Source organism: Eulemur rufifrons, chromosome 24, assembly GCF_041146395.1.
Source record: "Eulemur rufifrons isolate Redbay chromosome 24, OSU_ERuf_1, whole genome shotgun sequence".
Classification (NCBI taxonomy): domain Eukaryota; kingdom Metazoa; phylum Chordata; class Mammalia; order Primates; family Lemuridae; genus Eulemur; species Eulemur rufifrons.
In genome coordinates, this window is record NC_091006.1 from 5,727,889 (window position 1) to 5,751,585 (window position 23,697).

The window sequence follows — 23,697 nt, forward strand, 5'->3', positions numbered from 1 at the left end:
CATTTTTCTGGAAGAGTCAATTCAGACCTCTTCTGGTTCAATATATTCTAGACAAATTAAGGAAAAGAAGCATTGATCTAACTATGTTTATTCTTTCAATTTTTCTAAGTTTTCTACATAGTTTTGCAAATGAGATGAATTATATGTACATGATACCATCAATTCTAAAAACTACCTTGTTAAAATCGTTTAGGAAATCAGAATCACAGATGATAGCTACCTAAATTCACTTGCAGCCCAATAAAAGAATTATTACTTTTCTGAACTAAGGAACATCACACATTACGCATTGTCAGCCAAAAGTCTATAGTGTTAGTGTTATCATTCATTATGATCTGCTCATCCATATCCCTTTTGTCCACAGAGACAATAATTTACTATTAAATATTAACATCATTTCCCCTATGCAATTGTAAGTTTTGATAATTAAATGTAACACAATGCAGAATGGTTTCTCTTTAGGTCAGATTACCACTATACTTGATACTTGAAAAATGGTTTCTATTCTTAGACAAGCCATTTAAACACTCTCTCGCTCTTGGAACAACCAAAAAGCATATGATTAGCATCTCAAAAAACTGGAGTGCACTGTGGTATAGAAAGTTTGCTTTTCTATAACCCAATGTTTCTCAATATTACCTTGGAACTTCCATTCCTATTACCTACTAACATTTGGGACATGAATTTGTATGCTGAAATGTTGCCAAAACCTAAAGGAGTGACCCTCTAGCCGGAATTTCAGCTCAACGTCATGTAATTAAGCCCTGGTGTGATAGCAGTAAGCTCATATGATGATATGCAATTAGCTGCCTTTTTCTATATACATAGTACTGTTACTTTTCTACAAAATGAAAAACCTTCTAGATGAAGCTGTGTGAATATTCCTAATGTTTTTAAACTCTCATATTTATTAGTATTTAGGTATTGACAATTTTTTAAACTCTACCTTGACTATTTTGAATTTCAGATGAAGTCTATAAACAACACTCTCTATAATTACACAGTCATAGCTTATGTATACTTGGATATTTACTCCTCTCTTCTGTTGTAATTTATAATCTGGTCAACTGGAAATAAAAGTAGCCTATATATATAACTCCACTTGTCTACTTAAAAAATATATTTTTTTAATTAACCCATTAAGTATCTTTTATACATATTTATTGACCAATCATGTTATTTACTGTAACTTTCCTATGTTTCTTTTGCCCATTTTCTCAACTTACTGATTTATAGAGTACACACACACACATACCCTGGATCTTGATTCTTTTGTTGTTTCATATATAAAATTACTTTTTAAAGTACCTTCATGATTTCTCTTATACTGAAATGCCCCCCACCCGACCCCCGCATACCATCCTATTATATTTGGATGTTGCCATGTTCAATCTAACCATAAACTGGTAATCTATTTATATTTTTAATAGACTGTGGGATTTCCAAGTATTTGGTCACATCATCTGTGATTAGAAATGAAATTTTCTTTGGAAATAATTATTTCTTTACTTTTATTAAAATAAATATGATTATGTTGAATATGGGGGTAATAGCCAGCATCTCAGTCTTTTACCCAATTTAATGGAAATCAGTGCAACATTTTACCATTAAACTAATATTTGCTTTGTTGTATGCAAGTATATTCTATAATTAAAGCTAACTTCTTATCCTTTTTAAATGCCATCACACCTTTTGCTTTGCTATATATTGTCCTTTGATATGTTAATGTTATAATTTACACTGATTTCTTGTTTTAAGCCATTTATGAAATATAATATGTTCAGCTATGGTATATTATTATTTGGATAAGCTGCTCAATTTTTCTTGTTGAATATTTTGTTCAGGATTTTTGTGCAGATATTCAAAATTGATATTGACATTCATATATAATATGCAAAATTAAGGATATATTAATAACATTCTTAATTTTTTGTTATTGACATTCTTTGTTCATTAAAATTTAGGTAAAATTTGGCTTTAAACCCATATGCTCCTGTTTTCTATTTTGTTTTCCTCCTTATGGTTTTAATATTAGATTGTTAACCACTTTTCCAAATTTATCTGATACTCAGCTATTTGAATTTCTACTTTGTTTGGACCCAGCAGATTAACAGGACTGAGAATGTGCCTGAAGCACAATTCCTTTGAGCACTGCACATCTTGGTAGTGCCACTGTGTTCCACCTAAAAGCATCTCTACATCAACCCCTCAGTGAAAATGAAGTATCATATGTTCTTGGCAGTACTATGCTGGGACCTCAGGCGTCTTCTGCAACAATATGAAATGCTCTTAGCTGCTTAGATATGTTTGGATACTTACCAGCAGCCTTAATGAAGTGATAGATTCTTTAATGTGTGAAGAAGGGTTCTAATGCAGGGTGAGTAATATCCACTAATAGTTTTACTTTGTTTATTGGCCTCTGCTAAAAGTTATAATTTGTCAAATAAGTAGCATTTAATTAAACATTAAGCAAGTAACATTCCCCTAGATCTATTGATATACTGTCATATCCACTAGCCACCAGCTGCATGTGGCTATTTTAAGTTAATTTAAATTTAATAAAATTTAAAAGTGAGAGCCCAGGAATTTGAGGCTTCACTGAACTATGATGATGTCCCTGCACTCTAGCCTGGATAACAGAGCAAGACTCTGTCTTAAAAAAAAAAAAAAAAAAAGTGTAAAATTTAATTCATCAGTGGTACTACCCACAATCAACTGTTCAAGAGCCATGTGCACTGACTGGACTTTACAGATACAGTAGTCCTCCCTGTTATCCACAGTTTCATTTATCCGTGGTCAATGAGAAGGGTAAGTATAGTACAATAAGATATTGTGAGACAGAGAGAGAGAGAGAGAGAGAGACCACATTTACATAATCTTTTTTTTTTTTTGAGACAGAGTCTTACTCTGTTACCTGGGCTAGAGTGCCGTGGCATCAGCCTAGCTCACAGCAACCTCAAACTCCTGGGCTTAAGCGATCCTACTGCCTTAGCCTCCTGAGTAGCTGGGACTACAGGCATGTGCCACCATGCCCGGCTAATTTTTTCTGTATATATTTTTAGTTGTCCAGCTAATTTCTTTCTATTTTTAGTAGAGATGGGGTCTCGCTCTTGCTCAGGCTGGTATCTCCCATTCCTTGTGCTGTTCTATCCTACATTTGTTTTCCACATGTTAAAAACACAGAATAACAGTGTTACAATTTTCCTTTAAATAATACCATCTTTTAGAGAAACTAAAAATAAGAAAAATAGTTTTGTTTTTCTTGCATTTATTTCATTTCCAACTCTCTTAATTTTTTGTTTAGATACAAATTTCTGACTATGTCCTATTCCTTTTCTCTCAAGAATTTCCTTTAACATTTCTTGTAGAGAAGATCTGCTAGCAATGAATGCTCTGTTTTTACCTGTTGAAAAGTCTTTTTCTTTTTTTATGGTAACAACTTTATAAAAATATAATTCACATACCATTCAATTCACTGTTTTAAATTATATAATTCAATAGTGTTTAGTGTAGTCAGTGTTGTGAAACCATCAACACAACCAATTTTACAACATTTTCATTATGACAACATGAAAGCCCACACCCCAAGGCCATCATCCCCAATTTCTCCTTCCACCCCTCAATTTAGTCAACCACTAATCTACTTTTAGTCTTTATAAATTAGGCCACATTGGAAATTTCATAGGAAAAGAAGTTTCATATAAAATGAATCATAGATATTTAGTCTTCTGTACTGGCTTCAATCACTTGGCATAATGTTTTCAAAGTTGATGTATGTTGTAGGAAGTATCAGACCTCCATTTCTTTTTATTACCAAATAATATTCTACTGTATGGATATACCACATTTATTTATCCATTTATGAGATGAGGAACAATTGATTTGTTTCTAGTTCTTGGCTCTTATGAATCATGCTGCTGTAAATATTTGAGTAACAGCTTTTTGGGGACATACATTTTCATTTCTCTTGAGAATACACCTAGGACTAAAATTGCTGGATCACATGGTAACTCTGTATCCTTCTGAGGAACTGCCAGACTGTACTCCAAAGCAAGTGCACCATTATCCAGTCACACCATCAATATATGTAGGTTCCTATTTCTCCAAATCCTAGCCAACATTTGTTATTGTCTGTTATGTTTGATTCTAGCCATCCTAAAGGTATGAGTTGGTATCTCCCTGGGGTTTTGATTTGCATACCCTGGATGACTAAAGATGTTGAACATGTTTTCAAGTATTTAGTAGCTATGTGTATGCATTTTTTTAGAAAAATTTATTCAGTTACTTTGCCCATTTTTAATTGGGTTGTCTTTTTATCATTGAGTGGCAAGACTTTTTTATATAGTCTAGATACAAATCCTATATCAGAAATATGATTTACCAAAATTTTCTTTCATTCTTTGGGTTGCCTTCTCTTCATGGTGGTTTTGAGGCACAAAGTTTTAAAATTTGATTATGTCCAATTTCTTTTTTGGTGGTGGTGTTTGTAATTTGGTGTCATGTGTAAGAAACAATTGCTGACCATAGAGTCCAGAAGATTTATGCCTGTATTTCCTTCTAAATGTTCTATTGTTTTAATTCTTAAACTCAAGTGGTTGATCCATTTTGAGTTGATTTTGTATATGGTGAGAGGTAGAGATCCCAATTCAGTCTTTTCCATATGGATATCTAGTTGCTCCAATCTTTGTTGAAAAGACTATTCTTCCCCTCCTTGAATTGCCTTGGTACCCTTGTTGAAAATTAATTTACTGTATATGTGAAGTTTATTCCTGGACTCAATTTAATCCATTGATCTATGTGATCTATGTGTGTATCCACTGCGGTTGTGGTGCTCCTGAGGGGATTACTCAGGAGATTCAGAGCAACAAATCCAAGAACTGATTTAAAAGAAAAGATAAGTGATCAAGTTCTTAGGTTGCAACTTTAATAGGTTTTCAAATATTTATATTTGTGAATCGTGAATTTTTAGTCTTTGTTCCTTTTCCTCTTAGGGTATTGACCAGTATTTTGAGCCAGAGAGACAGTAAATTAAGATTATTATCTATTTGTCCATTTTATTTGTTATAAATATTTCTCCCCAAATTCACTTATCTAAAGTTTTTTTAATTTATTCATTTTTTACCATTCAGACGTTTTGAGTATTTATAAATAACAATCAAAATTTACAAATAATTACCATATCAAGGTTCTAAATTTTAAGAAAATTTCTGCCCTTGGTTATCTTTAAGAAACTTATTCCTAAACAAAAATGATAAAAATATTTAGAAGATATTTCTTCAGATGATTTTTTTAACCACATTAATTCAGCCCGTCTTTAATGTGTCCAAGGATGAAGAATGTAATGTATGGAAGAATTTAATGGAACTGCACCCACTCATCTATGACGTTAATCAATTTACCTAACACTTTATGGGTCAAGCGAGGCCTTTCCTTGGGTATTAGAAGTTACCATCCCATATATTACCAAACAGGGTGGCGCTACCGCAGGGGCCATAACGGTCCCAGCGTCCCACTTTGAGGAGCTCACACCCAGCCCAGCGTGCGATGGTCCTCGAGGTCACAGCAGTGATTCTCCCTCCTGGGCCCTCACACTTAGATCTGAGGCGGCCAAAGGACACTGCTCAGACTGCCACAGTCTGTTCCCCCGGTTCCCCCCTGGCGGAATCAGCCGGCGCAGGGCCAGGGGCGCCAGCATTTGGGCGCTCTGCGCTTGCGCACTGCCAGGCTAGGCGGCAAGTCCCAGAAGTCTTCTGGACTCGGGCGGTCCTAGTGGTCACCGGCCGCATTTCTTCTAGGTTTTTACGACCCTGGGATCCATTTCTCACAGTGGATTGCGGTCTTGACTATTCTAGCTTGGACTACATTTCACTCAGGCAATGGAGAAAACTTGAAGCTCTTGCTCCTTTTCCGGCATCTCTGGTTGCGCGCTGCGCGTGCCCTGATGCTACCTCAGGAATACGCCAGCGTGGGTCGCTGCGGGGAAAGACACTGCAGCCCGCGCGGGACCCTTCGTGGCGGTGAGAGAGGGGTTGCGGGAGGCGCTCGGAGCGCCGAGGCCCCGAGCGCGACAGGGCGTGTCTGCGCGCCACCTCAGGCCGTGGGTGCTGGAGCTGCAGAGCGGGTGGTCGTATCTCTGGGAGACCGGCGGGGAGGGGAGAGACCGTGCAGCGTGTGACGGGGCCGGCGCGTGCCTTTGTGACGGTGGGTGCAGCTGTGAGACTGTGAGGTGCGTGGTTGTCCTTGTGTGACCGTGACACAGGGATCGTGTCCTTCACGCGAGCGTGCGTTGCTGTGGCTCTGTGGTGTCACTGGCCCCGTGGCTTCATGTTCCCTGATGCCTCCTGTGCCCTCCTCTGAGCCAAGTATGACTGCCACAGAGAAATTGTCCAAGTTAGATATCAAATATTGAGCTTTATTTGAAAGTTTTTAAGAAGAAACAGGATGGGACGTTTAGAGCAGGAATTGATAGAGTCTGTTAAAGAAACAATTATTCAGTGATACTTGTTAAATCATGCCAAGGAAGACTTTATTCAGGACTATTGTGGTAGGTATGGAGACCACTGCAGTGGGATTTTGCAGTGGGTAAGAGAGATTGGGCTCAGCTCTCAATACAGCATGGGCAAGTGGGAATTTATAGCCAAGGAACAGGATGAGGGTCCCTGGATGGAAACTTACTAAGAGGAAATACCAGGGGTAAGGGGGATTCTGGCTAAACCGACCTAACAGGATTCTTGCTGAAGACAAGCCAAAGTGCTAGATACCTCCTGGTGGGTGGTGGAGGATGAGGAACCCAATTAGATATAGGGGTGGTGTTAAACTACCTTGGCAGGGTTTTTTGTTTAAACTGGATTTTACAATGAAGTGTACAGATGGGCCTAGGAGAACGTTCAGCAGTCTTGACTAAAATTTGGTCATGCAGAGAATCTTTGTCAGTTCCAAGAATAGGATGCTTTCCTGGAAGAGGTTGTCACCCCCCTCTCCATCCCCCCAGGTCTTTGAATTTCATTTACATGTTTAAGAAGCACAAAGTTTTTGAATTCTGACCATAAGAACCTGCGGTGATCTCTGATTACAGATTCTGTCCTTCTGGTTATATGCATGAAATTATGACACGTGTAGCCTTCGAAAGGGAAACATAAGTGCTCACTATTATGAGGTGAATCTAGATCATTACGGTTTGGATTTCTATAGATCAAAAACAACAGAAGTATGAACTCAGTTGTGCTGTGGTGTCCTTGCAAATTAAGGAAGTGAGCCAGAATTTTAGTGTTCCAGAACAGGAATTGTTAATCAGTGGTCCTTTGTGTTTATGGGCATACGGGGCACCACAAATCCCTTGAAATTGTATAGAGATTTGCTGTATATGCTTGTTAATTTGCATTTCCTGGGTGTCCATAATCCGTATTATTTAGATCTGGGCTTTAGATTTGGAATCAAAGATTGTATACTTTGGAATAGTTTTGCAGAAAACTAGTGATCAACATGGGAAAGTTCAGACTATCACAACATCTATGGGGTTGGATATTATGCAGATAATAAAATTTATGTTGATAAAGAATTCATCATTAAAAGGAAAAATGGCTATGATCTAATGTGTTAAGCAGTATTTACAGTTATAGATCATAGTTCTCAAAAATTTAAACTATATATGCAGCCCATTTAAAAAATGGAATTTTGCAAACCTTTTGCAAAGATTGTATCCAAAATGATCATTTATTTAATTGGATTTTCAGACAAGAATGGAAGGGTGTGGCCACATTTATTGAGCCTCTCATGTTTGCCCCAAATCATCTGGCCTATTTTGTGTGTCTATATCCCATTAAACATACAAGGGCCATTTCCCTTTCCATTAATGAAGAATCTTTATAGTGAAATGTGTCTAATCACGTACAAGCAACACAGCTGAAGGCTATTCAAGAACACGAAGTAGTATATGTTTCTATCATGTTGCTTTTTCATTCTAGGCCTAGTATTTAAATTTCTTTTAATGACAAAAGCATACTCTCTTCCCATAATGATATTTTTAAAATAGTTTAATACTTTAAAATATCTTGATGTTCTATTTGTGATGATGTCATTAAGGCAATCTCATTGCAAAACTTTGCTTATCAAAGGGAGTTATGAAGAAGATAGTTTGAATAACCCCAAATCCCCCTGCCCAGAGATAATCACTTTAAAAATTCTGGTGTATATATTTCTGATTTTCATGTGTGTTTGTGCATGGTGGTATTTCTGCAGAAGAAGGTTAATCAAATAGACAAAGATTCCACATTTTAGTTTGAAAAAGAAATTTATCCCAATCATGTGTATTAAATAAAAATTATGGGCCGGGTGCGGTGGCTCACGCCTGTAATCCTAGCACTCTGGGAGGCTGAGGCGGGTGGATTGTTTGAGCTCAGGAGTTCGAGACCAGCCTGAGCAAGAGCAAGACCCCATCTCTACTAAAAATAGAAAGAAATTATATGGACAACTAAAATATATATAGAAAAAATTAGCCGGGCATGGTGGCACGTGCCTGTAGTCCCAGCTACTCGGGAGGCTGAGGCAGTAGGATCGCTTGAGCCCAGGAGTTTGAGGTTGCTCTGAGCTAGGAGGACGCCATGGCACTCACTCTAGCCCGGGCAACAAAGTGAGACTGTGTCTCAAAAAAAAAAAAATTAAATTAAATTAAATTAAAAAAAAAAATTATAGGACACCACTGTTTTGGACTGAGCTCCTGCACTAGACCCCAACAGACCAGACCAAACCAAACTGAAATCACTGATGTTAAATAAATACCACATAATCAAACTGAAACTTACAGGAAGGAGATAGATGCTCAGACAGACCAGTTTTCTCTGAAAACAGGAGATTCCAGTCACCTGACTCAGCTAAGGAATTCCCTTCTGCTTTAAACCTTACAAAAAACTAACCTAAAGTAACCTGATGTCAATCAATTTTTTCTCTATTGTTCTGTAATTTGTTCCCACTTTATAAAACCCACTGTTCTGCCATTGTCAGTGGGAGCTCTCATTCTATTTTGTAAAATGGAGGATGCCCCATTCATGAATTGTAAATAAAAGCCAATTAGATCTATATGTAAATTTGGTATAATCTTATTTTTTGACATGGGTTTCTGTATATGTCTATACATCTTAGGAGAGAAGGACAGTACCAGGGATCTCCTTCTGAAGTGAAAAACAATCCAAGTGTTTATACATTTTAGATATTAAAAATGTTATTTAAAACTTAATAGGGCATAAATTATGGAGTAAGATACCCTTTCAGAATTAATAGTTTAGAGATACAAGGTTACTTCAGAGAAAAGAGCAGTAATCTATGATTTCTAGATGTCTTACAGTATGAATAATTTTTACAAAGATATTTCAAAATAACAAAACATATTCTAATATTTACAAATGCAGAAATGCTTATATGTTGCAGAAGAATAAGATTCACTCTCTTGTTAATATTCTCAGTTTAGTACTTTATTGGATATTGTTCTTTGAACATGTATATGAGGCTGAAGGGTGTTTTCCTTATTCTCTGTAGCTGTTGTGGACTGAGAAGGGGCATTTTCTCTTTACCTGTCTGATGATCTTTTTAATTAACTAATTTTCTTTAAAGATTCGTATTTTCTTGAAGGTAGGCTTTGAAATTTTTAAAATTGAAATTATAAGAAAGAGAAAGCCCATGAAGCACAAACTTTAACAAAAATAGGAGGCAACAGAGTTAAGTTCCTTTTATAATAATGGATTAATTGACATGCAATGTTTTTCATCTTCGATGATATGTTACTACATTAGCTATCATTATATACTTTTTTTTAGTATTTCTGTGGGTTATTTTGATTAATCTATAAAATAATCATGTATAGTAGGTAATATTCTTATCCCTACTTTGCTGATAGGGAAAACAGAGGCACCGAGATGTTAGCGTCTCTCATGGCACAAAGCTCAGCATCATGTCCTGAGAGTCTGAGAAAGGAACCTGTGTTTTTAAATTCACCAGGATACCACTTATTAATTTATGCATACATTTTAAAATCTGTCTTATGTACTAAGTCATTCTTTATACTGTTTTCCATTGATTATATGATTTAACATTAGTCTTTATTAATAATGGCATAGTATGCCACCGTATAGCAGAGAATAATGTTTAACCTGTTCCCTACTGTTTTTAATTTTTGATAATCAAAAATTGTTCTATGATGAATATACTTGCCCATATTTGTTGGGTACTTCTATTGTCATTCCCTCTTAAAAATTTCTAGAAGTAGCTGGGTGAGGTGGCTCACGCCTGTAATCCTAACACTCTGGGAAGCTGAGGCAGGAGGATCGCTTGAGCTCAAGAAATCAAGACCAGCCTGAGCAAGAGCGAGATCCTGAGATCCTGTCTCTACTAAAAAAAATTGAAAAAATTAGCTGGGAGTGGTAGCACGTGCCTGTAGTCCCAGGTACTCAGGAGGCTGAGGCAGGAGGATCACTTGAGCCCAGAAGTTTGAGGTTTGCAGTGAGCTAGCCTGGGCAACAGAGCGAGACTCTGTCTAAAAAAAAAAAAAAAAAAAAAAAAATCCTAGAAGTGAATTTTATGGTCAAAAATCAGACTTTATATATTATATATTTATATATTATAGTAAGTGACTGTACTGTGCTATACCTGGAAATAATAGTATTTTTGTGAGGGACAATATCTAAAAAGATAGCGTTGCTTCCTTTAAAATGCTTATAGCCTATCAAGGAAGGTCATATCTGAATTGAAATAAGTTTGAGACAGTGTGGGATAGAGTCTACTTGGAGAGATTTATCTCCAATATCTTGACCAACTTCACCCAATTTCAACATCAAAAAGAGGTAGTGGTGTGGACGATACGCCCTCTTTTCAGTCTTAAAGGTGGGAATGGAAAGAGGTAGATCTGCTCAAAGGAAGGACAGAGCTGCCAATCTTATGTCCACATCTGCCTCACCAAAATGGTGCATTGGCCAGAATATTTCCTGTTGAAGTATCTAAGTCTGGCTTCAATGCCAGTATGTTTCTGCTCTATGACTCTGTGTAGGTGAGATGTGTGGAAATTTGGGGAGGAAATGAGTTTCTCTGGAGTCCTAATCTTCCCAAATTGTGTGTGACAGGAGGTTTGGAACCTGAAATGGCAGACTAAAATATTACCTTGAGTCCTGTGGGGAAGACTGAATGAAGCACAGCTACTCTCAAGGTCTTTCTCTTCTTTCAGGTCTAGCTTCTCCAGACTGTCTGCTTTTCTGGTAGAGAAACACTGAGGACTGATCAGCTCTCATCAGTATAAAACCATGGCCTGTGTAAGTCAGTGTTTCTCTCCTTGTTGATATGTATGCGTGATTTAGGTCATGAAAGTCTTTGCATTATTTTTCTTGAAGTTACCTACGATGAGAGGGTCCTCAGTAAATCTACTCTTCAGTTCTTGTTCTTCCTGTAAAGTATGTGCCACATCACCCAGCATCTTCCCTGTGTGGCCCACTGCAGATTAGCTAGTGTTCATGTCATTATTGACCATATTATTTGACACCTTCTAGGTACTCATTCTTCTATTATGGGCAGTGATAAAGTGGAAAAGGAGTCAAGTTCCTTGAAGTGAAGATATATGCATTCCAGGTCAGCTTTGTCATTTAGTGAGACTGAGACAACAGTTCCATTAGACCTTCGTTGAGAAGTCTGAAATTTTCCAGACATTTGAGTTTTTCAGATAGAGAAGGTGGAATTTGGCATTGAAGGATGTAATATCATTGTGTAGGGGAAAATTGCATGCTTGTGTGAATTAGTATATGACTGGGACTTATAAACATAAATGTCATGGATTTGGGTAGAACACCCTGAGAAGTAAATACCATAAAATAATGATATCATGTGCCAAAAAATATTTTGTTTTGAGAAAACAAAAATATACATATTAAGATCTTAAATAATGAAGTACTTGAATCTTGAAGAAATTACTAATTTTATGGAAACTTAGTTTTTTAAAATGGAGATTCTATACTCTGTGTTGGATAAAATGTCTCATGATTAAATTTTTAATTCTCTTCCCAAGTAAAATATCTCTTGGGTATTATGCATCTAATAATGATTTAATTTAATAGGACACATTATTATTCTGTCATTCTCAAATGGGCCAGATATCCCAGAACATGCAGAAAGTTTTGTCTGTGTCACAGTCTTCTTCAAAAATACGTATACATTCTACTTCATTCCCTTCCCTGAACATCATGGATTTCTAGTCTGTGTGCTGATCATGTTGTTCTTTTGCTGTAATGCAGTCCTTCATATCTTCTACTCCATTTTCTAAATCTTTTCTCTAATTTTTCCAGTAATACATGGGTTTGCTGTTTCAGGGATCCATAACATTCAGGGACGTAGCCATAGACTTCTCTCGTCATGAGTGGGAATATCTAGACCTGGTCCAGAAGACCTTGTACCGGGATGTGATGATGGAGAACTATGGTAACTTTGTCTCACTGGGTATGTTTACCAGCCTCGGATAGTTTAGAATAATTGAGAATCTGTTCTAGAGGATATATGCTTTTTCCATTTTGATTTTCAGGGCTGCCTTTCAAGAAACTAGTTATATTTCTTTCCCTGGTTCCTACTGAAGTAATTTCAGCTTTGTTGGGTCAGTGATGGCAACTGTATTAAACACTTACATCCTGTCTTTCAGTGACATTCATACCTCCTTCTGATACTTTTATTTTTCTCTCTTACCTAATGATAAATGGTTTAGCTTAGAATTTTCTTGTGTTCATTGTAGAACCATTGTCAAGGGATCCAGGTTTCTTATTTATTTGTGCTCAGAATAGCTATAGTATTCCATTTTATTATCTGATGCAGTTACTGGGATATCAGCTGGACAGAGGGTCTTAAGTTGCTGTCATTAGCAAAAGAGAGCTTCTTCATATAGTGGTGGATTAGATAATGGAATTCACATAAAACTGGGGAGAAAGTCCATTTCCTAAGACAGAGTTCATTTGATTTACGGTTGAAATTTGTAATCCATGAAAATTACATGTAAAATAGAATTAATATGCTATAATATCTTTTCTTATATACTCTTAGTAAAATAATTACAGTAGCATAATAAATGTTCACAGCTAACTGTGATTATTAAGTACCAGACATTTTTCTACCCACTTTACATATATATTAACTAATTTAATCCTCCCAACATCCCAATTATTTTCCCAATTGTACAAGTGAGAATAGTGAGGAACCACGGGTTTAAGTGACTTGCCCAAGGTCATACACCTGGAAGGTGGCAAAGTCATGAATTGATGCCAGGCTCCAGGGTGTATGTTTTCAATCACATTTGCTTATTCTCTAGAATTAGAGGACAAAAGAATTTATATATATATATATATATATTTTAAAAAACAGCAGACAAAAACATTGACTCTCCCTAACTGATCTCTTTTTCTTTATTTCTCACTCTTCTCTTAAAATCTTATTCAATATCTCATTGACTTTTCATTTGGTGTCATTATAATTTTAATTGTGACTTTCAAAGTTTATTTCCATATTTTATGGCACTTGTTTTCTTTATAAGCAGGACATTCTATGTCTAAGCCAGACATAATTACCTTATTGGAGCAAGGAAAAGAGCCCTGGATGGTTGTGACGGAAGAATCAAGAAGAGAGTGTACAGGTAAGAGCAAGTAAGGCGGGGAAAGCCATTTGTGTAAGTAACAGCCCAAGTAGATGTGGTCAGCTCATTTGGTAAACACATGAGCTTCTCAGTGGAGAAGAAGCTTGTGATGTGGAGAAAAAAATGAATCAGTCAGCATGAAATAGCCTGAGAAGTTTGTGTTTACATCGGTACCTATTTGCCATGTTATTTTTCTCATATTTCCTTCCCAATTTAGAGACAGACACTGTCCTTCCAGGGTGTAGTAATTTTACCTGGATTTTGGATCCAAATGCTTTCTAGATCTTCCTTTGCACATAAATTCATATATATGGCTCCATTCCCTAAAATTACATTTACTTCTATATATGGCAAGTACTTGAATACTCTGAGCCTGGCACCATGCTTGGCACAATGAGTCTGGCAATACTGAATAGGACAGATGGTGTTCCTGTAATGATGGACATTAGAGTATATTAAGGAACAAATAGAATACATATGAAAGTAAAAATAAATAATATCAGGCCATGAAATATACTATGAAGGACAGTAAACAAGAACAGGGCACTTTTACATCATGTAGGGTGTTCAGGAACCCTTTTCTGTGGAGGTGACATTTGTGCAGAGACATGAAGTAAGGGCTCAGGTCATTGGAGTATGCGAGGGAAGAGTGAACAACACATGCAGAGGCTTCAGGGGCAGTTGGGTTTGTGTGTCTCAGTAGCAGCTGGTAGATTAGAGCAGAGTTAGTGAGGAGGGGAACTAACAGGATATGAAGTCAGTATGTTAGAAAGGATCCGGTCCTATAGGATTTTGTGTTTTATTATGAAGAATTAAGGGTGTTTCTAAAATGTTATTAGTAGCATTATCTTATGATATAGAATTTTTTATCATTATTTTTTTCAAAAGGCAAACCTTTAATTTTTGTTGAGCTACAAGCAGAAATCCAGATTAAACAAATAGAAATTAATGAGTTATCCTTTTGATATATATCTTTCCTTTTGTTTTCAAAATCTTTCTTGACTTAATTGGAATGGTTTGGGTTTATTCTCTTCTTCCTCTCTAGTTTGATATTCTGAAACTATTATTTCTTTTATTTCTACTTCAGTCTTAAAGTCTAACACTTCATTTTTGAGTTTTTCTCATTCTTCTTCTTATTATGTTTTTTAGAGACAGGATCTTGTTCTTTTTGCCCAGGCTGGAATTTGATCCTTCTGCCTCAGTCCCCCGTAGCTGGTACTACAGGCATGTGCCACCACACCTGGTTAATTTTAAAATCTTTTTTGTAGAGACAGGATCTTGTTATGTTGCTCTGGCTGGTCTCGAACTCCTGGGCTCAAGTGATCCTCCTGCCTTGGCCTCCCAAAGTGCTGGAATTACAGGTATGAGCCACCATGCCCAACCAAGTTTTTCTAATTCTTATTTATATTCTATCATATCTCAAAGTATTTTATTGTCTTATAACATATTTTTAAATAGTATGTTATAGGTTTTCTCTGGTTTGAGGTATTTGTTTGATGTATATTTAAGCTGTCTATATGTCTGTCATTTGCTTTTGTTTTTTTTTCTTTTATACTTTCTTGTATTGGGTTTGACCTTGGGCCTCTTTTTTTGGTCATTTATATCTGAGATTAATTTTTCTCAACTTTGAGAAAGGAGTCATGGTTCTGGATGCCATTTCTAAATTTATGGTTTTAGAGTGCCCTCTTCTGTTATCTTGTTAAGTGTTCAAATTATCATGGCTTGGGAAAGAATGGGGATATATAGGAACAAAGCTTTGTTTAGTATTATTAATTTTTTTGTGTATGACAGTCTCACACTGTTACCCCAGCTAGAGTGTAGTGGTGTCATCATAGCTCACTGCAATCTCAAACTCTTGGGCTCAACTGATCCTCCTGCCTCAGCCTCCCAAGTGGCTGGGACTACAGGCATGCGCCACCATGGCTGGCTAATTTTTTAATTTTTTTATAGTGACAGGTCTCACTATGTTGCCCTGGCTGGTCCTATCATTATTTATCTATCATTGGCATTCAATGAACTTCTTAAATCTACAAACTTATTTCTTTCACTAAATTTGGGATGTTTTCAATCATTATTTCCTCAAAAATTTTTCTGCCCCAATCTCTTTCGTTTTTCCTTTTTAAGATTCCAACCACATCTTTTGATTATTCCCACAGCTCTTTAAATTTTTTTAAAATCTTTTGTCTCTCTCAATTTCAACTTGAATAATTTCTATTGCTCCAAGTTTACTAACTCTTTACTTGTCATTTCCATTCTGCTCTAAGCTCACTGAGTAAGTTTTTTTTATTTTAGTAATTGTACATTTCAGTTGTATAATTTCCACTTTGTTCTTTTTCTGTTTTTCTCCCCCCATGGTAATATTTCCTATATTTTCCATCATTTCCAGTGTGTTTTTCTAAAGTCTTTGTCTTAATATTCTAACATTTCAGTCATCTTGAGCTTAGCAACTGCTGTTTGTCTTTTCCCTGAGAGTAGGATACCTTTTTTTGTTCTTTGTATGTTGAATAATTTTGAACTGTATTTGAAACATGGTGTTATGTTGCATCAATTCTGGGTTCTGTTCATTCTTCTGGAAAAGGCTGATAGTTTTATATTAGCAAGCAATCAAAGTAGTACCGTTTAAACCGTAAGTTCTATTTTGCTATTTTTCGGTGCTAGTAATTTTCAATTAGGGTCTCTAGAAGTTTTTGCTACAGTGTTTTGTATCCTCACTCTTGTTTGGTTTGGATTATGCTGAGAATTGTACTGACCAGTATCCAAAATTAGATCTTCTCTGGCTGTTTCCCTCCAAGATTCCCTATCACTTTGCAGTTAGGCAGTGGTCACTCTCATGAATCCTATAGGCAGAAATATGTTGAGGTTTCTGTTGAGTTTTTGTAGCCTACACTTGCCCCACTATAAGTGGGACCCATCCTTGAGGCAAGCACATGATAGAGAGAAAAAAAACCAAGAAACTCGGCCCATTATGGGTGCCGTTTTAAAGTTTTGTCTTCCTTTCCATAATCTCTTGCTTTTACTTACTTTTATTTACAGTCTTTAAGTGGTGAGTTATTTTTTTTTTATGTTGTCAAGCATTCAGTTTTAAATCAGTCAAAGGGGGCAGGGCTGTTGGGGGTTTATGCCGCCAAAATAGAACTAGAACTTCTTAAATTAGGGAGCTGCATAATGGTGGGAAATGATTTTTTTCTTTTCTTATGTATCATTGTCAATTTATTGCTTTTATTCTGCATTGTTATATCTAACCTAATCCTTTTTATTTTACTATTTTCACTGTTTTATTTACTCACAACTCTGTTAAGTCTTTGAAGATTTCCTTTCATTTTCAAGATTTCAAGGTACCCCTTACCTGTTCCCTTAGTGAATCTGGCCTATCCTATGTGCATATTTTAGATCTAGATATTGAGAAATTACAAGATAGGTGGCAAAATGTGCTCATTATAACTGTCTTTGCTTGTAGCTATGTATGTTTCATTTGTGAGAACTTGCTGTTTAGACTTTTCACTTTTATGGTCAACTTTGATGAATATTCCTGGAATATTATTCATTTTTTAATATTTTCAAAATTATTCATATAGTACTCTAATAATTTAAGTAAATTCTTCTGTGTTTCTTATTTTCCCCTTGGCATGTCTTATTTTTATTTTTTTACTCTCTTTTTTGATCGCTTTAGCTCATAGTAATTTTTATGAACACCATAACTTTGGGTTTTTTGTTAATGCTTTTCTGCTTTCTGGCTCATTATTTTCCTTTTTATCATTTTTTTCCCTACTTTCCTGTACTTTGCTGTTCATTTCCTAAATTTTGGGTAGTGGTCTTTAACTCATTTTCTTTCATTTTTACTGAGAAAAGTATTTAAGTCTTTCAATTCCCTGACTGCCGATACTGAATGCCCAAGGTTATGATATGTCCTTGTTTTCTCAGTTGTGATTTACTGGAGTTTTTCCACTTCAGTGTTTTATGAGGTCTGTCTGGAAAATATCCAGCCATTGATAATACAGTGAGAATGGTTTGCATGACACCAGTGTAACCTGGCAGTCAAGGCAAGTGGACTGTAATGGGCATGCATGAACAATGACAACTTCACTGTACCAGTCAGTGGGGCACCAGACGCCGCTGAGTGAGCATGTGTACTGTGTGGCCATCGCATTGAAAATGACTGGGCGAGGCCGGGCGCGGTGGCTCACGCCTGTAATCCTAGCACTCTGGGAGGCCGAGGTGGGAGGATCGCTCGAGGTCAGGAGTTCGAGACCAGCCTGAGCAAGAGAGAGACCCCATCTCTACTAAAAATAGAAAGAAATTATATGGACAGCTAAAAAATATATATATATAGAAAAAATTAGCCGGGCATGGTGGTGCATGCCTGTAGTCCCAGCTACTCGGGAGGCTGAGGCAGGAGGATCCCTTGAGCTCAGGAGTTTGAGGTTGCTGTGAGCTAGGCTGACACCACGGCACTCACTCTAGCCTGGGCAAAACAATGAGACTCTGTCTCAAAAAAAAAAAAAAAAAAGAAAAGAAAATGACTGGGCGAGCAGGGCAACAAATCTGCACCGAATTTTGCATTAAACTTCAATATCCCTCCATTGAAACTATTTGGATAGTTCAGAAGGTTTTTGGGAACAATGCAATGAGTGTGGTGCAAATAAAAGTGTGGCATAAACACTTCAAAGATGGTCGAGAATCTGTTGAAAGTGATCCATATTCTGGAAGGCCTGCAAAAAGAACACCTGAGCATGTTGAACGTGTATGAGTTAGGCTAAGAGACTCTGGGAGAACTGTGTGAAGTCCCAAGGTGCCTACTTTGAAGGGAACTGAGGCATCATTGTCCTATGTACAGTGTTTCTTGTATCTTCTTTAATAAATGTCTCTATTTTTCATATTATGTGGCTGAATGCTTTCTGGACAGACCTCTTATTTCCATATTGACCCAGCATTTATTATGCTGAGGACATTTCTATTTCCACATGAAAGGGTTTTGGTTTCTAATATTAATTTCTATTGTTATTCCACTTCAGAAAGGGTTGTTTGTTTATATTATTTCTACATTTAGTACACATATCATACTCTCATTACAAGGAGACATGTTCTGCTATAAGTCATGCCCTGCTAATTCAGCACTTTTTATTTTGCTGAAAGAATTGCTTTATATAAACTGTAGACTATTATCCTTCATCTCACTTTTGCTAATTTTTTTCATCGAGTACTTGGCTTTCTTCCTTCATACTTCTTCATATAATTGAGGTCCCCTCTTTGCCCAGAGTTTCAGAATGCACAACATTCCATAGGTCTGGTACATATACCTGGTACATGTCTGAAAATTCACTGACATACTCTTCTAGGGATTACCAGAATGGTTAGCATTCATTAAAAGGAAAAATTAGGGAAGACCTGAGAAAAGTTATGGAGTAACAAAGCCGACTGAATACCTATAGGATTGGGAAGCAATGGGAAAATCTCAGGGTAAGATAACTAAATACAAACTCTCGGGACCTTATTTAATATGTGAAGAGAAGTATACATGGCTGTGTATAGAAGAAAATAAACCACAGTGGTGGGAACATCTATATTTTTGGGAGGATTTTAATTGAAGAATGGTCAGGTATTTATAGTCGCCTTTTTATATTAATATAAATTTATATTTTATATAGAAAGGGTGTGATACAGCTGGCCAGTTCTGTCTCCCTAGAGCCAATTGTGCGTATCTCTTACAAGTCTGAGTTCACTGCATTAAAATAATAACTTGAAATTGCCCTCAGTGGGGGTATTTACTCCACAGATCTTGGCAAACACTACAAAACAGGACTGTCTATGTGTGTGTGTGTGTGTGTGTGTGTATGTATGTGTGTGTAGGGCTGGTTGTTAAACATTCACCAGTAATCCACTGTATCAACTCATCCTTTTCTGAGCTCCCCCTTCATTTTTCATATTTTATAACTGTATTTTAGAGTTCTCTCAACCTTCTCTAGTAGGTGAGAATTTCTTTGAATTCTACAATAGACCTTTACATTTTCTGGTCCAAGAAACAAATGTTTTTCTTTTATGTCTGTTAGATTTGGATTCAAGGTGTGAAATAATCAGTGTTGGAAAAATGCACATTTATAGGAAACACTCATCTGTTACTCTACAGCAAAGAATTCATAAAGGAGAGAAATCATATGAATGTAAGGAATGTCAAAAGGTTTTTTGTCATCTTACAGAATTTACTGTACACCAGAGAATTCATACTAGTGAGAAACCTGATCAATGTGAAGAGTTTGAGAAGGCATTGAGCCATCTTACAGACTTTAGAGAACATGAGAAAATTCATACTCTTGAGAAACCTTATGAAAGTAAAGAAGGTGGGAAGGCCTTTAGTCATCCTGCAAACCTTGCTAAACATCGAAAAGTTCATGCTAAGAAACCCTATGAATGCAAAGAGTGTGGGCAAGCTTTTAGGAGTAGCCATCAACTTACTGTGCATAATAGATTTCTTTTTTTTTTTTTTTTTTAATTTTTTTTTTAATTTTTTTTTTTTAAACCCCCACACGTCCACCCACCCCCCCTCCCCCTGTGGGGAGAGAGGAGAGGTGAGCGGGGCGAGGGGGGAATAGATTTCATACTGGTGAGAAACTGTACGAATGTAAGGAATGTGGGAAGGCCTTTAGTGTGTCTGGACAACTTAGGCGACATCAGAGTATTCACACTGGTGAGAAACCCTTTGAATGTAACAAATGTGGGAAGTCCTTTAGGCTCAAATCAGGGCTTAAATCACATCAGAGTATTCATACTGGAGAGAAGCCCTATAAATGTAAGGAATGTGGGAAGGCCTTTCGTCAATTTTCACACCTTGTAGGTCATAAAAAAATTCATACTGGAGAAAAACCCTACGAGTGTAAGGAATGTGGGAAGGCCTTTAGATGTAGGTATCAACTTACCATACATCAGAGAATTTATACTAGGGAGAAACCTCATGAATGTAAAGAGTATGGGGAAGCTTTTAATAGTAGCCACCTACTTACTACACATCATACATTAGATAGTGTTGAAAAACCATATAAATGTAAGGAATGTGGAAAGGCCTTTAGCGTGTATGGACGACTTACTCGACATCAGAGTATTCATAGTGGTAAGAAACCCTTTCAATGTAACAAATGCGGGAAATCCTTTAGGCTCAATTCATACCTTAAATTACATCAGAATATTCATACTGGTGAGAGACCCTATGAATGTAAGGAATGTGGGAAGGCCTTTAGTCAACAGGCACACCTCACACATCATAACAGAATTCATACTGGTTACAAACCCTTCGAATGCAAAGAATGCGGGAAGTCCTTTCGTAGTGCCTCGTATCTTGTTAGACATGAGAGAATTCATACTGGGGAGAAACCCTATATATGTCAAGAGTGTGGGAAAGCTTTAATTTATAGCCATAAACTTACTGTACATCTTCGAGTTCACACTGGTGAGAAACCTTATGAATGTAAGGAATGTGGGAAGGTCTTTAGTGTGTCTGGACAACTTACTCAGCATCAGCTTATTCATAATGGTAGAAAACCCTTTGAATGTAACAAATGTGGGAAGTCCTTCAGGCACATTTCAAAACTTAAAGTTCATCAGAATACTCACAGTGATGAGAAACCGTATGAATGTAAGGAATGTGGGAAGGCCTTTCGTCATGCCACAAGCCTCATATATCATGACCAAATTCATACTGGCAAAAAGTCATGCGAATGTAAAGATTGTGGGGAGACTTTCAGTCATGCCTCACAGCTTGTTATTCATGAAAGAATTTATACTGGTGATAAACCCTATGAATGTAAAGAATGTGGGAAGGCATTTCATTGTGCCTCGTATCTTGTTAGACATGAGAAGATCCATACTGGTGAAAATCCCTATGTATGTCAAGATTGCGGGAAAGCTTTTAGTTACAGCCATGAACTTACTATACATCATAAAGTTCATACTGCTGATAAACCCTTTGAATGTAATAAATGCAGAAGGTCCTTTAGGCTTAGTTCCATCCTTGAAGTACATCAGAGAATTCATACTGGGTAGAGACATTGGGGCATGTCACAATGTACATATGTAAATTAAGTATACTGCATCAGTGGATTTATACCACTAAGAAACAATCTGAATGAAGACAATATGGGAAGGCTTTTAGATACAGTTCAGTTCTTACTAGGAATCAATTTGTAGTAGAGGAAATAAGCCAGGCACAGAAAGACAAATATTACATGATCTCACTTACATGTGTAATCTACAAAAGTCAAACTCACAGAAGTAGAGAGTAGAATGGTAGTTACCAGAGGATTGTGGGGACAGGTGCATAGGGAAAGGGGGAGATGTAGATAGAAGGGTACAAAATTTCAGATAGGAGGAATAAGCTTTAGTATCTATTATCCCAAGTGGTGAGTATAATAAATAATAATGCATTGTATGTTTCAAAATTACTAAAGGAATAGATTATAAATGTTCTCACACACAAAAAAATAAGTATGTGAGATGGTTGATTTGCTAATCAGCTTGATTTACTCATTCCACGATGTAAACATATATCAAAATATCACATTATACCCCATAAATATATATGTATAATTATTATTTGTCAATTAAAGATAAATAAAATTTTTAAAAGTATACAGATTGGTTAGGCACTGTGGCTCATGCCTGTAATCCTAGCACTTTGAGAGGCCAAGGCAGGAGGATTGCTTGAAGCCAGGAGTTACACATTATGTAACTTCTTAGGCTTAAGAAGCATCAGCTGTAAAATTGAAAAATAATAGTAAGCACCTATGGCATTCCCCATGAAATGAGCATTTTTGAGACGAAATACACAGCCTCTCTTACAGGCGCGCGCAAACACACACAAAGTTAGATTAGATAATGAAGTCAGATCACCTTCAGCTCCTTATGCCTACTGAGGCACGCGATCTCCCTCGAGGAGTGACTTTTCGGATCATCTCACACAGGGATAAGGGGTTCGTAAAATAACAGCTCTGAAGTTCCCTTGTAAGATTGCCCCAGTAGCAGCCCCACTGAGAACTGCCGCCTGCCATCCATGAGAATGCGCTGAAATCACCCTTGGTCTCTGATCAGGGGCGCCAGTAAGCGGGCGATCTGCGCTTGCGCACTTCTAGGAGCGACTGCGACTCCCAGAAGTCTCCGGGACTCCGGCTGGGGCGCGGTGTTCGGTCCCCATGGTCACGTGCAGCTTTTCTCCCAGGCCTTTACGACCCTGGACTTTATTTCTCGCTAGGGATTGCGGTCCTGGCTATTCTAGCTTGGACTACATTTCCCCCAGGCGACGGAGAAAACTGGAACCTCTTGCTCCGTTTCCGGCATCTCTAGTTGCGCGCTGCGCGTGCCCTGATGCCACCTGAGGAATACGCCGGCGTGGGTCGCTGCAAGAAAGACTCTGCAGCCCGCGCGGGACCCTTCGTGGCGGTGAGAGAGGGGTTGCGGGAGGCGCTCGGAGCGCCGAGGCCCCGAGCGCGGCAGGGCGTGTCTGCGCGCCACCTCAGGCCGTGGGTGCTGGAGCTGCAGAGCGGGTGGTCGTATCTCTGGGAGACCGGCGGGGAGGGGAGAGACCGTGTAGCGTGTGACGGGGCCGGCGCGTGCCTTTGTGACGGTGGGTGCAGCTGTGAGCCTGTGAGGTGCGTGGTTGTCCTTGCATGAGTGACCCTGACATAGGGAGCGTGTCCTTCACGCGAGCGTGCGTTGCTGTGGCTGTGGTGTCACTGGCCCCGTGGCTTCATGTTCCCTGATTCCTCCTGTGCCCTCCTTTCAGCCAAGTATAATTGCCACAGAGACATTGTCGCAGTTGGGAAATCAAATACTGAGTCGTACAACACGACAGTTTTCAGCGAGAAGGTACAGACTTGCTGTTAGAAAGCGAATTGTAGACCAGGAATTGCTCCAGATCCTACGAACTAATAGACTCTAGGAATAGGATTCCTTCCTGGGAAGGTTCTCCCTGGCAGTTCTCTGGGGTTCATTTACATGTTTGAGCATTTTCTGAGCTCTCCCCCCCAGGACCTGCTGTGAACTCTGATACAGATTCCACTCTCTTCTTA

At 37.7% G+C, this 23,697-nt stretch overlaps 1 protein-coding gene across 1 annotated transcript; it reads left to right on the forward strand.

Annotated features, from left to right (window-relative positions):
* Positions 1–12,323: 12,323 nt before the first annotated feature.
* Positions 12,324–22,972, forward strand: LOC138374936 (zinc finger protein 607-like). Its single transcript, XM_069458144.1, has 5 exons — positions 12,324–12,468; positions 13,550–13,645; positions 19,693–20,102; positions 20,228–21,672; positions 22,762–22,972. Exons 1-5 carry the CDS (start codon positions 12,324–12,326, stop codon positions 22,970–22,972), a joined length of 2,307 nt encoding a protein of 768 aa, XP_069314245.1.
* The last annotated feature ends 725 nt before the right edge of the window (positions 22,973–23,697 follow it).